The sequence below is a fragment of the Bombyx mori genome, chromosome 3 (assembly GCF_030269925.1).
Source record: "Bombyx mori chromosome 3, ASM3026992v2".
In the NCBI taxonomy this organism is placed as follows: domain Eukaryota; kingdom Metazoa; phylum Arthropoda; class Insecta; order Lepidoptera; family Bombycidae; genus Bombyx; species Bombyx mori.
Window position 1 is genome coordinate 5,446,842 of NC_085109.1, and position 17,311 is coordinate 5,464,152.

Consider the following 17,311-nt stretch of genomic DNA (forward strand, 5'->3'; position numbering starts at 1 on the left):
GAAGCTTAGTTAGATGTGACTTACAGAATAAAAATGTTGCTTTCTCGCCGGCGCTGGCTTCCGTAGGGTGAAGCACGGATACGATCTGAGATGACCGATATGGGTCGCGAAACGAGGTATGACTCACGATTCAGCTTGTGATGCGGATGTGGAACGGATCTAGCTCATTGTGTTTCATCACTAGGGTTAAGAAATTATTTATCATCGTGCCCATGCTTCATACTGGCAGATACGCGAAAATTTAACGCGAAATCCGTTTTTTGCTCGAGCAGATGTAATCGTGACTAACTCGGTATTAAGGGTGCGGACATTTCAATCGAAATGCTACGAAAATATATTTTTTTTTATTGCTTAGATAGGTGGACGAGCTCATAGCCCACCTGGTGTTAAGTGGTTACTGGAGTCCATAGACATCTACAACGTAAATACGCTACCCACCTTGAGATATAAGTTCTAAGGTCTCGAGTATAGTTACAACGGCTGTGCCACCCTTCAAACCGAAATGCATTACTGCTTCACGGTAGAAATAGGCAGGGTGGTACCCACCCGCGCGGACTCACAACAGGTCCTACCACCAGTAAAAGTCGAATTAGTATTTTTACTGGAACAGAAAATTCTAATGGACACCTTAAAATTCTCCTTCGTCTTGAAAGATGATCTTTGTACCCCCTCCCTAATCGTTGGAAGTCCAGGGGCTATTCCAATTTCGCGCGGAACGGAGGTGAGCTCGCTGGCTCAGCTTGAGAGTAACACTGCCCCCAACAAGAGCAGTGCTTCGCTGAATCCACCACAAGATCGAAATCGCGACCCAACGAAAAGAACCGGCGAAAAGATTAGTAGTTGTATGTAAGTATGGATGGAGGTGATCGTTTAAGTTCACAATTGGAACACCTGTATAATTTCGTTTTTTTTCCTACTTATGCTGATAGCCTTGAGGGGCTTTTTTTATTGCCTTTGTAGGCAGATGAGCATACGGCCCACCTGATAGTAAGTGGGTACCGTCGCTCATGGACGTCAGCAATGCCAGGGGCAGAATCAAGCCGCTGCCTGCCATAAAGTTATATTAGTGTTAATTTCGTGAATACAGGTACACATACGAGCATCTTACCAACAAGACTACAAAATCATTTATTCTCTTTATTCTTGATTACGCTGAGAAATGTATCGATTAAATAATTAATTAATAAACAGCATTAAAAAATAAGGATGTTAACTTTAGTATGTGAGAATGTGTATGGACTTAAAATAGCTTTACCCCACCTCTTGAAGTGGGAGTATATCGTCGTATACCATCGTATAAGACAACTACTCGCTGCAGAGTAGGCAGCAGCAGATCATCAACTGGCATTTAATGGTAGGGTATATTGTAGACCTACACAGATGGATTCCGCCATCGTTTTCCCGGGTAAGAAATCCCGTCCTATTATCAGTACGGGTACCGGCGAAGGCTTTCGGCGCACACTATGCGGTACCGTGGGTTTCGTGGAACCGTTAAAATACAATTGAGACATCAACCTCACGTCTCAAGGTGGATGGTAGCATTCTCTTTGTGTGCTAATCCGTGAGCTCTTTCACTAAACTACATTATAAAAAAAGTATTATTTAGCAAGCCACACATAAAGTGAAACAAGCTTTACAGCCAACATTATAGAATGCTCAATGTTGTTCTTTGTATGCATAAATACTAACTAAAGTCAAAATTATACGGTACGGAATAAACATACACACTTCCCTTTAATAAAAATACGCAAATAACTGCCCCAACGGTAATTATAGGTTTCAATTATATTTCAGCGAGCTGTAAGGTAAATAAACCACGAAAATAGAAACTTTTACGGCACTTCAGAATATATAAAATTTTAAAAATAAACCAAAGATTTTAAAGAATCTTCCTTTTCTTTAAAATTGAAAGTAAATAAAATACAATTGATTTCTTCGAATGCTAATTCGTAGAAATCAATTTGATTCGTATCCCAAACAACCCGCGCATATATTACCGCCCTAAACACGTCATTACGGATCCTCCCGACCCATTAACGGTGCTTTTAAGTACCTCAAGCACTGGTCACCGTCCTCGTCGAACCCGTCGCTTGCGACGATGGGCTCGACGAGTAAATTAACCCATAGACACAGCCTACTGAGTTTCTCACCGGATCTTCTCAGTGGGTCGCATTTCAGATCCGGTGGTAGATTCTGCGAAGCATTGCTCTTGCTAGGGCCAGTATTAGCAACACTCCCGATTTGAGCCCCGTTAGCTCACTTACACGTCAAGGAGAAGCTGAAATAACCTCTCAAGGCTATCAGCATAGGTAGGAAAATAAATCGTCTTCTCGCATTAAAACTGTATAATCTCAAAACTTACTAATTTTACAGGAGAGTGTTTTAAAGGTTTAACATGTGATATTTTTAGTATTAATCATCTTTGCAAAATTATTTTTTTTATTTTTTACTAGTTACATTGTCTGTCTTTTAAAGTAATATAAAATTATGTATTAATTTTGCTAATAGTAGTCAAAACATAGGTAAACTTAAAAACAAAAAACTAAAACTAAACTAGGCTCTTTTGACAGTATTTATGAGAAAAATACTGGTGACACCAAATGATTCCGCATATTAACTCAATTTCGAATATTTTAGGAAATTGTACACTTTTAATGCGAAAAGACGATATTTATATTACCGCGCACCAGTCAATCACGATCATCATATTCGACTCACTTCTGAATCGATAAAATCGAACGATTTGTTTTGTATTTAGGATCGAATAATCGGCAGGTTGCAATCGCACGTTTCGTCGTGTGATTTGTATCCGTGACAAGTGACCGAGTGTGGTGCCCCGCCGTCTGCGCGCCACCGCGTTACGCGCGAACCGGTTCTACGTCGCCTGACCCTGCGATCGACTAAGCGGAATTTTATTTAACGCATATAAATGCAACACTATTCAGTGCAAGGTTTATTTGGGGACCGAGAAATTCAAAACAGACACTTTTCGTTCAATTGAGTGTCACAATAAAGAATGCAACAGATTGTTAGATTTTTTTTTTTTTAATTTCTTGCACTTTTTTGATCAAGTCATGACCTATATATATAGCCTTTAAGTGGTGTTGAATAGTGGAGTCCATGGACATTGCAACGTAATTTTTTCCTTGAATTAATGCCCACTTTGGAATGTGACTTCCTGAGTCTCAATTGTATTGTTCGAAATGAGTCGCGTTTTTTATTTTCGTTAAATCATCAAAGGGTACATCAGGGTCATAGTTAGGCAGAAGATCTTCCATGTTTATTTGTAAAAATAATAATAACCCAAACAAACATTATCTGAACTGTAGAAACCAGAGACTTATATCCCTAACATATACACAAATAAATATTAAATATCCAAATAAACCTGTTCATCATCAAAACGTTTGCCCGATGTGGGAGTCGAACCTACGACCTTTGGCTCAGCAGTCAGGGGCACTAACTATGTACCTGCTAAGACAAACATAGTCGATATGCACAAAACGGCTAGTACCGCTTTCCCATTGCTTGTACAAAACAATATAGCGTGTCGATTTCAATACATAGCTTTTATCCTAACACAATTCTTATGGCCCATTTTTTTCCTACCTAAGCTATCCTATCCTACCTAGGCTATTTCAGCGTAACCTTAACTAGTAGGTGAGCTTACGGAGCTCAAACCGGAGTGATGCTAACACTGACTCTAGCAAGAGCCGTGCTTCGCAGAATCTACCACCGGATCGGAAACGCGACCCACTGAGAAGATCCGGCGAGAAACTCAGTGGGCTGTATAGCCCATTATGATCTATCAATGATATATCACGTTTTTTTTCTTTCATATTCGCTGGTAGTCTAAGGGGCGGATCAGAATCGAGACTCACTGAGAAGAACCGCCGAGAAACTCAAAGGGCTGACTCCCACGTATACGCGAAAGAGAAACTAGGATATTCGCTTATAAACGCGCCTCTGTAGTCGAGGTCGACTATAATTAATTGAAATCGTAAGTTTTAACATTATTATGGTTCATGTCAAAGACTATTTATTATACTTCTATAGTCACAGCTTCTGCCAAGACTACACTATAGATAAATAATATTAAAGACAAACGATATTAATCTATTCTCAATTTGACCAAAGACTTTAAGAATAAAATATACATGCGTGTGTGTGTCAAATACATGGTAGTGTGTGTAATGTTTTCATTATTGATTTAACGATTTTTTTATGTATGATTTAAAAAATATTAATATTCTGCACTCCTTCTCTATATTCCCTGTGTGAGAAATGAAACTCCTCCGTCCACGCAATTTTCGTAAAAAGAGGTACAAAGTTTCTGCTTCATGCATTAATACATAGATATTACAGAAAGAAATGAAACAAAAAACCAATACAGATGAAAGGAAAACTTTTTACTTATTTGATTACTTAATACGATTTCGTGGTCAACAGTAATAATAAATAATAGTTTAAAAAAACTAACAAAATACGCTTTTATAGAAAATCCAACTAAAACATAGAAAATACATTTTCATAAATTTGAATTAAAAATAGTGTAAGAAAAAATGATTTTATTAAAAAAAAAAGCATGGGGTGCTTTTCAGGATATTATCAAAATAACCCCTCTACTCATATCTGTTCATAAAATATTTATAACTACTGATAGTGTTGAAAGGAGAACACAAACGTAAAACTTCCTAGTGAATTATGAATAACGAATTACTTAATAAGATATCGTGGTCGCCAGTAATAAAAATACAATATATCTATTCGAATCAAACGAATTAAACTATCGATGACTAATATATTTCACAACGCAACGTTCATTGTATGACTAAATGGGTATTCCGAGCTCCCGTGTTACCCGACCACCGACCGGTTTAATGTCATTTTAAAGTTTCATCAAAGTCCATAAACGCAACGTCACAGTTCCGACGCTAAGCGATACTAGTTATCATATGATATCGTCTTCTCGCATTAGAACGGTATAATCTCAAAACTTACTTATTTTACAGGAGAGTGTTTCAAAGGTTTAACATATGATATTTTTAATATTAATCATCATTGCAACATTTTTTTAACAGTTACATTATCTGTCTTTTAAAGTAAGATAAAATTATGTATTAATTTTGTTAATAGTAGCCAAAACATAGGTAAACTAAATAAAAAAACAAAAAACTAAACTACGCTCTTTTGACAGTATTTATTAAAAAAATACTGGTGATACTAAATGATTCCGTATATTATTATGACTCAATTTCGAATATTTTTGGCAATTGTACACTTTTAATGCAAAAAAGACGATACCTTCTTATCTTTTCTAGGATTTAACTGTACAGATTACGGCAGGTGAATATTGAATGTTCGACTGATATTGTATAAGACAAACCAAAAGTAATTTAAAATTTAAGCATTTTCAGTTATGTTTCGCTAAGATTATGTATTCTGTATTAAATATTATTTTTATATAGTTCAAATTATATTGGTCGTTCTTTTATTTAAAAATTTCTTTGTATAACAAATCTGACGATTAGCCACCACTTTCGAAGATGACCACAAGAGGGTGAAAATAAAAATAAGCACACAAAAATAGTATTATTGATCAATCGTTTATTATCATTCATTTACAATGTAATAGAATACATACACAATACGAAAATATAATAAAAATTATATATTTTTTTACATCTAAGCTCTTCTACATAAAGGCGTTTTTATGTTACGACAAATTTTCATTAAAAAAAATAATCTTTTACGTGCAATCGCACTTAAAACTAAAAAAATATGGCTAAAGACAGACATTTCTATCCATATTGGCACATAGAATGTTATTATATTGTATCAGTAATAAGCAGCGTTGTAAAACGTCATGTTTCTCCCATTTCACACACCGCAGTTTTACTTTACAAAAAGACATAAAGACGACAAATGCGACAATTATTACACGAATTTAAAGAGCTTACAATTACTTCGATCGCCTCGAAATACTGTAAAGTCTTGCACCAGATAAACATATTCCAGTTCCCAAAAACCCTCAAAAGTTTAACGTTCAGTGAAATGTCAAAAGTTATCGGTTTAAGAGAACGGAGCTATTATTAAAACTGTAAAAACACATAATTGCCGTCTTTGTAATATATAATTGGCGTAGAATAACAAGCGTTTTAAATATAAAAAATATCCTTTCCTACAGACTCGTTCTTTGTTACACGAAATGTAGTTCTCGACAGAATTAATTGTACAACTTTTTAAATTTAACAAAAGCTATTAAAAAAAAAAAAAAAACAATTAAACCTTTCGCTTCGTATCAATTGTTTTCTATACTAATATTATAAAGAGGAAAGATTTGTTTGTTTGTTTGTTTCGAATATGCTCTGAAACTACTGGACCGATTTGAAAAATTCGTTTTCCATTAGAAGCCGACATTGTCCCTGATGAACATAGGCTACTTTTTTTAAAAAATATTTTATTTTATTTTTTTGGTTTCATGTGTGTTTTAATGTTTCCGAAGCGAAGCGAGGGCGGGTCGCTAGTTGATTATAAACAGAAACTAAAGTGTTTCGAAGTGTAAAAATAAACATTTTTCAGGTTACCTATGCTAGCCTTTATTCCCATCAAAGATTAGCATATTGACTGTGTTACGCTGATCGGTACCTAGTCATGAACTTCAGCCAAGCCAGTGTCTACGGATAAGAGTACTTTTCCAGCAACGTTTGAGGGAGAGCCTCCTAAATGTGATTTTACAAATCCAGCGATGACCATAGCGATTTCTAGTAATAGGAACAAAATCTTCCTGAATGGAAAGTTGTGTAACGGCATATGAAATATAAAAAAGCAACATCAAACGATAGTTTTCAAGGCATTTATCACTTTTATAATGTAGATTTAACAAGTAGTAACATACTTTTAGAATACATTGGATATTTGAATAGATGTACGAAGCGGACAGAGCTCACAAATTTGCAATTAGAATGATTGATTTTTACTGATTTTTAATAAAATCCAAAATTGAAACTTGTTTCTGTGTTAGAGTGCAGAAATGACCTAATAAATTTTGTTTTACTTTCTTACAACGTAATATGAAAACGGATTTTAGTATAGGTCAATTTAATATTAAATTTTCTTTCTATTTCAATCCAATTATAGGAACAATCATGCATACATAAAGAAATGTTTTGTAAAAAAAAAAAAAAAAAAACAATAAATAAAAATTCTATCGAAAATGTTCAGGACTCTAGAACTACATGTTACGTTCCACGTATAATAAAAGCTTAATAACAATATTTTTAAATATAATATAAATATTACTTTACATCATAATATGTAACGTTATGTTGTTAAGCCGTTTAAATGCTAAAGTCACTTAACCTAATAAAAAATACTATTTACAAATTCACCAGAATGCGTTTTGAATTTTGAAAAAAAAAAGGTCCTAAAACGTTTATTTAAATATTTTGAACGTGGTCACTCTAATCCATATTTGAATCGACTCTATTTTTACATGTAAGCAAATTAGATATAGTATATTATAATTCAATATTATATATCAAGCTATTCGTGTTAGTTAAGTATAAATAATAAGTACTTACTGTAAAATTTAATCAATCAATATTATTAGACAATATAATTAAGGATTAGAGCTACTTCTTAAATCTTTTTTATCCGGAGCTGTTGTCAGTTTTATAAATGCGGGATTTTTTTTTAAATCGGTATCCAAAAAAGTTAATTTTTTTTCATCTTAATTTTGTTAATTGCAATATCCCATTCTGGCGGTGTTAACGACGAAGCACGAATACTGTTATGTAACTTTGTTTTTTTTTTTCTTCTTCCATATACTAAAAGATGTACATAGCATATGACGTCATCATCCATGATAATGTTATTTAACACCATCGTACGTACGCGGTCTCTTTTCTGGGGTTGTAATGGATTTCCCTGTAACAAAACGCGCCGATTAGAAAAATCCTCCACAGCTATTGCCAGAATAAAAAATGTGTTAATTTTAATGCTTGTAGGGTTCCTTTTTAAATAGCACGATCACTTTTTCTTATGTTGTCTCTTTGACAAAACTTTTTTTTTTATTTCATATCGATACAGATATTAAGCTTACTAGATTGATTTGGTATCAATCAATAAGTGCGGTCCTCTGTATAAGAAAGGCCCAAATGTAAAATTTTAATAAAGTTTTTGTTGCCATATACTTCAATTTCATTTCGGCGCTTGGGCACATATTAACTGTTACGTCACGCAAACATACTCGTAACAGATATATCGAGATAACAGCTATTAATAGCAGCTATTGTGTATTCGATGATATTGAATAGAAACATGAATTCTTACGCTATATTGTAAGAGAGACCGCTGTTGTTGGATCGTGCTTCCGTCACCTTCACCGCCACAAGCATTGACTACATCTACAACAATTGAAAAAACATGTTATTAACACAAACCGGTTAATAATAACATATCAATTCACAAAATGTTATTTATGCTAAAATGTTAAACACTTAAAACTATACAATCGAACATGGCTGCTAAAGATTTAAAAAATATAAAAACAGTTAACAGTGCAAAATATATTGTTACAGTGCAATAAACAATGGTTAGTTAGTTCATTAACAAAAAAATTAACAAGAAAAAGAGACTTAGACATCTTAATCGAATTAAAATACGAAACGGCTCAACCGGAATGTACCTACGTGTTAATTTCTTTAAAACGTTCCGTTATTTTTGGTAAAACAGGATTAAAAAGGATTTAAATACCTTTTTCGGTATGTTTTTTGACGTGTTTTCGCATTACATTGCAACAATGAGGAGTTTTAACATTTTAAAAGGATTAATGTCAACAGCGGGTACAACTTTCAGTTTAGCTTGACAGTGCAGACTCAATCTTTTCTCGGGAAATGACAAACAGAACTTATTGTAGATGTTTTTTTTTTGTGAAGATTACAAATAAACCTTTTAGTGTCGGTAATTTAAATGTTTCGTATCAAACAATGAATCGCACGAAATTAAAATTAATACTTATTCATTAATAAGTTTTACGAAGTTGAACTTCGAAAATTTTGAAATTGTAAATAAACTCATAGTTCTGTTGTTTTTGATATTCATTAATCAAATTCGGTTAGTTTTTTTTTAAACAAAATACAATCAAACTTCTTCCATGACAAGTTCAATGTCATGAATTAAATATTCGTATGAAGGATCGTGATTTGATTATTATATTGTGTCCGTGACCGCGAATTAATCGTTCAAACGACAATATACTCTATAAAGTCTTGTTTTACTTACAAAACAATCAGAATACGGTTTTTTTTTATCAGAAGTAAACTAAGTTTTTATATCGACTTATCAAAGTTGGCTGTTGCTTAATTGTATGAAGCCCTATTTCAAACATCTAGTTCGAAGTCGAAGAGCCAACATAACAACATTGAAAAATCAGAACGACAACCTTACCACGAATCAAGATCCGTATTACTAACGCTTGTCGACACGATTCGTTTTCGAAGTGTCGAGATCCACCGATACGCCCAACAACAGTGTAAAGGGCGTAGGTGACACAAGCCGGCATTTACGAGGATCGTACACTTCCGCGCGAGACCGGGTTAGTTCGTGAGCGCGCACCCTGTATGTGCGAATCGAAGCGACGCGACTGTGGGAACCAAACGCTTTGTTCCATATACAGGCTGATTAATTAGAACGCATAAAATGTTTTTAATCTTTTTTTTCTTTCTACCTAGCCTTGAGAGGCTATGTCAGCGTAACGCTAACTAGTAGGTGAGCTCACGAGGCTCAAACCGGAGTGTTGCTAACACTAACCCTAGCAAGAGCAGTGCTTCGCAGAATCTACCACCGGATCGGAAACGCGACCCACTGAGAAGATCAGGCGAAAAACTCAGTGGGCTGTTTCTGTGGGTATTTTTAATCACTAATGGACTTCAGCTACGCTAGGGCCAAATCTGAGTCGACAAATGTCAAATGTTTTTTTAAAGACTATTGAAGACCGATATTTCATAGTGTTCGTTGGATAGTTAGCGACAATGACTAAGATCGAATTTTCATTACTAAAGATAATTGACAATAGGACTGTGAGCTAATTAATTCTGATCTTGAAAGTAGTATAAGTGCGCTTCCAAGATTCAAAACAAAAAATAAAGTTCTAGTTTGACCCCTTATGGAAAATTTATAAGCAAAAATTGTATTTCATAAAGCAATATATTTTATTAATATTCAATTAGTTGATCGAATTCTAGTGCAATTAGTTCCCGCTGTATAACAACACTAAATGCATCCAAGGGATGGCCAATTAACCGCGTTTACCACCTCAGAGCGCGACGCGGAACAATTGTGAGGAATTAAATGCATTAGCTGTAATTAACGAGACACCTTTGCCTTCCTTTGTTTAAAACCAAAGTATTGTTTTTTTTTTTATTTCAAATGTTTCGATATTTAAATCAATTGAGGCTTTCTTGAGAGACGCCTAACAAAATCTAGAGTATCTAAAATATTTTTATATACAATTCTGAAATTAAAATGTAAGAACGAAAACTGTCGATATCGATTATATTTATAAGGCAATCGATATGCCAACTCGATGCGCAGCAGTCGTGAATCGAACGGATCGACCTATCGAATTGCGATGTTCTCTAGATAAGGTCCAAGTTTGCGTTAGTGTTGACCCAATGCGCTAACTATATAGGACATCGAGAACTCGATTTAGAATCGTAATTAAGCGACGATGTATTGTTTTCTATACAGCCATAAATAAGCCCGATACCGGTAACGTGTTGCCTCTGATAATTAAGATATTATGTTAATTAAGTACTTATACCACAAATGTTTAGATCAACTAATAGTCGTAGCGCTGTTTACTTTTGAGCTAAAGTTTACTTGTAAATATTAAGGCGAACATTGGAGATTGTATTGTTTTATGTAGTGGCGATCAGGTTGATTTTTTTTTTGCTTTGTTGGGTGGACGAGGTCACAGCCCACCTGGTGTTAAGTGGTTACTGGAGCCCATAGACATCTACAGCGTAAATGCGCCACACACCTTGAGATATAAGTTCTAAGGTCTCGAGTATAGTTACAACGGCTGCCCCACCCTTCAAAGCGAAACGCACTACTGCTTCACGGCAGAAATAGGCAGGGTGGTGGTACCTACCCGCGCGGACTCACAAAAGGTCCTAACACCAGTAAATTTGAACCAGTAAGGTTGAATTTCGTGCTTTGCGAATGTAGCAGCCAAAATCACATACGAGGTTCAACATACCCGTTCGATACATGAACTCCATACGTAACGAATTTAGCAAAACAATCAATAGCGGTACTTATGCCGAGGGCGCTCACGGCGTCTCCGCAGCACCGCCGGTTCGCACGCAAGAGGTCATTAAGCTCCATCATGCTCTTTGCGAGGTATAAAGATATCTGTGTGTCGGAAGCGCTCGCCACTTAGACTCGGAACGTGTTTAAGAGTTTATTTTAGTTTGAGATATTATTAATCGTCTAGGTACTGTCAAATGCCTATTCAGAATATGTCATATACTTTGTAAATCGAACGTCAAAGATTATAAGTGTACCTAATATATTTTACGGTTTTTTTTAATGCATATAGAGAGAACGTTGAGATTTAAATTTTTTTTAGAACAAATGACTAGTAAATGAACGTATAAGTTATCTCACTTTTACAATATCGGTAAATAGACGTATTTTAATAGACGTATTTTATAGCTCTAATTAATTAAACGATTGATAATAAATAAAAATATTAAAGTGATTTTTGGGGATTTAAATTTGAAATTGATTTTGTAACCAAAACAACCAACACTTATCCGACTTTTTTTTGCTACGTAATCTAATAGTCTTGAGAGGCTATGCCAGCGTAACCGGGTGAGTGGGTGGGCTCACGGGGCTCAAACCGGGAAGTGTTGCTAACATTGGCCCTAGCAAGAGCAGTGCTTCGTAGAATCTACCACCGGATCGGAAACGATCTGCAATGCTCTTATCCGACTTGATGAACGTATATTAAGTTTTTTTGTCCAATTCTACGCAACGTACTGTTGCAACGAATCCTCCCGTTCCACACAGTCAGAGACAGCCAACAAATTGGTGCAATTTTACGCGCACTGTTAACCGTGGTACACATTGTTGTTCCGTGTACAATCGGCGCATAAACTGCAAATTATATTGCAGCAGTCACGTGTGGCACCATCTCAAGGGCTACCGGGAAATGTTGCCAGCTTTACTGATTTTCCAGAGTCTCCTAAAATTCGATGTTCGATTCATTTAGATAAATCAATAGTCAGATTATTTGTGTTTTTGGTTAAACTATTCACATTCGAACCCAACTTTGAGTTTGCGAAATTCGTGTGAATTTGTTTATTTTAACTTTTGACTCCAACGAAGTTTTCCTGAAAATTTTGCGTATGGCAACACCGCTACCGCGTTCGCACAGTTTCGGAAGCATTAGGGACCATTAAGAACCGTTAAGACGCGGTCACGTCACGAGCTCACGAACTGCACCAGGCGATCTAGCGATCTCAGAAGGCTCGGAGACGGTCGTTGTTGGTGCCCCTTTCGTCTTTTCACACGGAAAGTAGTGCGCGTACGTTACGTACGGAACACAAACGAGCTTTTTATTGCACACGATTTCGTGGAGTCTTGTTTGGTTAGCGATTTTTTTCCCTTTTCCGTCCGAAGCGGCAATTGCGCACTCGCTGTTCGAAGCTCGCGAGGACGGGTTTCGTTCTACCTACTTTATTGTTTCGAAAATGGAATTCGCTTTTAAATATATATTATCTATATTTTTTTCGTTTTATTTTTTTATTTTTTAGTTTATTATTTATGAAACAGGTTAAGTTTCAAATTTGTCTTTTGAAGATGAAATTTGCATGGATTATAGATGTAAGGGGTCGCGATCCCGTGCTACTAAACACATTGTATGTTAATTGCGGCCGTGACACAGTAGGAATGACATGTAGGCGACATGTCGAAGCGCCTTTGAGAGGTTGAATGAACCTATATTAGTTAGCACTTGTCATTCGAATGTGTCATAATTAAGGTACGAACAATTATAAATTAGCCGAGTTACTATGAACGAACGAGGTTCAAAATCTTATACCTTTAAACGAGCAATTCTTGTATATTAATATATTATATATAATCTTAATCTCGGAAACAGCTCTAACGATTTTCATAAAATTTAGTGTACCTACAGGGGATTTCGGGGGCGATAAATCGATCTAGCTACGATTTATTTTCAAAAAAATAAAACATTATTCGTGTTTCCAAGAATCAACTATTCCCGACATCTATTGGCGAATAATAATATTGTTTTTCTTAATTGAGGGCAACTAACCGCTTTAAAGACACAACAAGATGGCGTTATCAAAAAAAAAACCGGTCATCGTCTAGTAACTATGAAGTGGATTATAGTTTTAAGCTTTACTTGGTGATAAGGCGACTTGTGAACCTGCATACCGTGTGGGTACATTTCTGCCACGAAGCAGAACTGCGAAGTGGTTCTAATTTGAAGGGAGGGGCAGCCGCTATACTATAGAATTGAGACTAATGACTCAAGGTAGGCGGCGGCATTTAGGTTATTGATGTCTATAGGCTCGAGTAACCACTTAAAAAAAGGTAGATCGTGAAATCGTGCACCTTTTTAAGCAAATAAAGTGATGCAAGCGATGGAAAATTCTTAGTGTATAGTGATATTGATTAGTACCTCAAAGAATATAGCTCAGTAGCTCTGTGACGGACAAGACCCTAATAGAGGCGGATCATACTCGCCGCAGCCTTGTCACCTTATTACCAAGTAACCGCGAATGTGGATCGGATCATGTTCGATTTTAGGGCTAGCTTAATTCTAGAATGACGATGTTGTGAAATACTTTTTTTTCTTATTATTTTTTTCTAATATTTAAGAGGCTATTCCAGTGGCCTCCAGATGGGTAGATGGGCTTACGGGCTCAACCTGAAAGAATTTTCCAACACCAGCCCTAACAAGAGCAGTGCTTCGCAGATTCTGCCACCGGATCAGAATCGCGATCCACTGAGAAGATCCGACGAGCAACTCAGTGAGCTCTTATTAAATTAACTCAGTGAGCTCTTATTAAATTTCACGGACGCTAACACGCATAATTTATTAAAAAGCAATTTGTTTGCTTTGTCCGAAAAAAGATTGAGTCTTATAACGGTGAATTGTTTTGTTCCTTTACTATTTATTCTCATTGTTGCAACTGTCGATTGTTTGTTTTCGAAAGTGTGACAATTCCTTGTGTCACTTCTAGAATGTTAATTCAAATCGTAAATTTACCGTTTGGTTTTTTAAAAAAAAAATGTAACATTCAAAATTTCAAAAATAGAATTTCGAATCTTTTTTTAAATAGTTAGATCTAATTTCAAAAATAGAATTTCGAAATTACGAATTTAAATTGAAGTTAGATTTGTTCTTTCCATCGACGTCGTCCTATTGAGTGTGAATTAATTGGGACACCCACCTGTGTTGGCGCAGGTTGTCTTGCCGCTTGAAGCTCTTCCCGCACACTTCACAGCTGAACGACAGCTCCGGACTCTTATGGGTGCGTTCGTGGATCATCAGGTTGTAGGACTTCGTGAACCGACGTTGGCAGTACTTGCAAACGAACTCGCATTTTGGGCGCAGTTTGCGTCTGAAATCCCGTGTGTGCTCTTCGTCAATTTGCATCACGGCGAACATTTTGTCTGGACTAAGATGTGATGCTTACGACGGGCGGGGCTTGAACGCCTGTACAATGATAAGTTATCAAATGCGGGGTGAGCGTTATGGAATGTGAGCTTTATTGTGTGCGGTGCAGAGTACGTGTTTCAGTGTACATGCGAGTAGATAAACGTGTGTATGTGTGTTTGTGAACGCGACGATCAAATTTTTCATCTCTCTCTTTACGTGGGGATGCGATAAAATATGATTCTAATGAAAGCCAGTATAAGCCCGACACCAGACAGAAGGTACACATCGTAAAACTTTGAAAAAGGATTTACGTAACAACCTAACATTATTCTTGAATGTAAATAAATTCACAGAATTATTTTCAAAAAACGTTTGGTCTTAAAATTCTCTTTAAATTTAATACGCACCTTTTCTAAAACCAGGTAAATAAAAATAGTGATACAGATATCGCGGAGACCGTCACAGATGGATAGATCACTTTATCACAACGCAGAACTATGTTAATGCAATGCCACAATAGTACGTAGATTTAAAGAGACTAGATATGTCAGGCGACGTGCGAACAACTGCGGGTGCGTTTAGCAACTGCGCTTGCGAGAGGGTGCGGAAACTACTGATAGCGTTACGCGGAAGGCGTTCGCCCCCACCACACCACGTGCGCTCAGTGAATGAACAGGTAGCAAAACGTCTGACGGCACGATGGGAAAATTCGGTAAACTTTATTACAAAAATTTCCGAAATATGACATTTTTGTTTTTTATTGCTTAGATGGGCGGACGAGCTCACAGCCCACCTGGTGTTAAGTGGTTACTGGAGTACATAGACATCTACAACGTAAATGCGCCACCCACCTTGAGATATAAGTTTTATGTTCTAAGGTCTCGAATATAGTTACAACGGTTGCCCCACCCTTCAAACCGAAACGCATTACTGCTTCACGGCAGAAATAGGCAGGGCGGTGGTACCTACCCGTGCGGACTTACAAGAGGTCCTACTACCCGTAAAAATCTTTCATGTCATCTTTCAAATATAATTTGACAGTAAGAATGCTTTTAAACACAAAATGTTTAACACTTATTTAGATAATTCTATTCTCAAATTCCATAGAAACTTAATAATCCACGACAAAGGATGAACCAGTACATCGTAAGTCATACTACTTCATTTAAATGAATAACTATTTAAAATGTAACATGTGTTCCAACTTTATATTTATATCGAATCCGTTGTCATCACCGCTTGACATGTCACTAACCAGAGATCACCGTGATCCATTTGAAAAACGCCGTTATGGTAATGACTTTAAAACCTAATTTCCACATCAATTGTAATATAGGACAACAACAAAAATTTAATCTGTTTTTTTAGTAGAATAAAGTTCAGTTTAAATTTTCTTAATGTCAGAATAGTTTGGTTTTTATTTTATCACGTTTTCATTTACAGCATTAACGATAAATATTACGAGACAAGAATATAATTGGATGCGAATTAAGCAATTGTTTTTATCAAGTACACGCTCGTTTCGCGGTGGGAAAGCAAGACCCGCCGGTGGCTCGCGGCGCTACCGTGTGTTTCACCTCACGAAATACACGATCCTCAATCATTACGGACACCAGTACTTTTTAATCGTTTCAATTTATTGATCATTTTCGGCTTCTTTTTTAAGCTATTGCATAGATTTTATCGCGAGCCTTGAGCGCGGCTTGAGAGCGGAATCATGAAATTCCGTAACGAAAAAACCTTCCACCCCTCACTACGCCTACTATGTAGCTCGCGTTCAACACATTCACACGTTGCGCTTGTGTAGTGTTTAAAGTAAGAAGTCTAAACACCGATTTATGTACTATCAAAATATTTGATATAATTTCGTGGGTAACACACGATAGCGCGATTCAGCTTTTCGTCAAGCGTCACCTATCGGCGACAAACGGAATTGTAAAATAGAAAATTATATCACATTACAATGCGTTGGGCGTGCCATTTTCTATCACTTAGTCGAAGAATTTTATTACTACTCCTACTACTCATTCAGTGATTGGAGTGACACTAAAAATAAACTAGCTAAACCGTTGATTCTGGACGAATGAGAGTTAGAACTAGCATCCAAAGGCGTGTCTCTATCCCATATAGCGCCATCTAGTGAGTGCGCGGTCAAAATGGAATACACACAATGTAGCAGATTCATTGAAAGTTAGCCCACTGAGTTTCTCGCCGGATCTTATTTTATTGTTGTTTTAATATTAAATTATTATTGTCGATTTATAATTGCATAAGTTGAAAAAAAATGCTATGCAATTAGCTTTACCGCGGCAGTCTCCGAGTGCCACACGTCTTTTTTTGTCATAGCATAGATCGCGATCAAGTCGCAGTCCCATTGAAATTAATAGCGTTTCCAGTAACAAATAACTCTTTGTTCTACAACATGGTCACATCGAGCAATTTCGAATTTGCAAGCAATTTTACGCCTAAAGATTTTAATGGAATTAACTGAATAGAAGAGCCTCAATAAAACTGCCATTGTGATTACGGAAAATTGCTCAGTCGCAATTAACCAATATGATAGCCGTATAAACTATATAGGAGTTTTGTCCTGATATAAAATAGCCGATC

The 17,311-nt window shown here is 36.2% G+C and overlaps 1 protein-coding gene across 3 annotated transcripts in view; it reads right to left on the bottom strand.

Moving 5' to 3' along the window:
• Positions 1–5,587: 5,587 nt before the first annotated feature.
• Positions 5,588–17,311, bottom strand: part of LOC101743853 (protein drumstick) — a 32,280-nt gene continuing 20,556 nt past the window's right edge. For 2 of the 3 annotated variants that reach the window (XM_062675525.1, XM_012695229.4), the window contains exons 2-4: positions 14,493–14,758; positions 8,335–8,408; positions 5,588–7,929 (exon numbers count right to left, since the gene is read on the bottom strand). In XM_062675525.1, the coding sequence (XP_062531509.1) occupies positions 8,384–8,408; positions 14,493–14,710 (243 nt within the window). In that variant the 5' untranslated portion in view covers positions 14,711–14,758 and the 3' untranslated portion in view covers positions 5,588–7,929; positions 8,335–8,383. Of the gene's footprint in view, positions 7,930–8,334; positions 8,409–14,492; positions 14,759–15,108; positions 15,425–17,311 lie in introns of those variants that run through there. The other variant, XM_062675524.1, reaches the window with a different exon arrangement.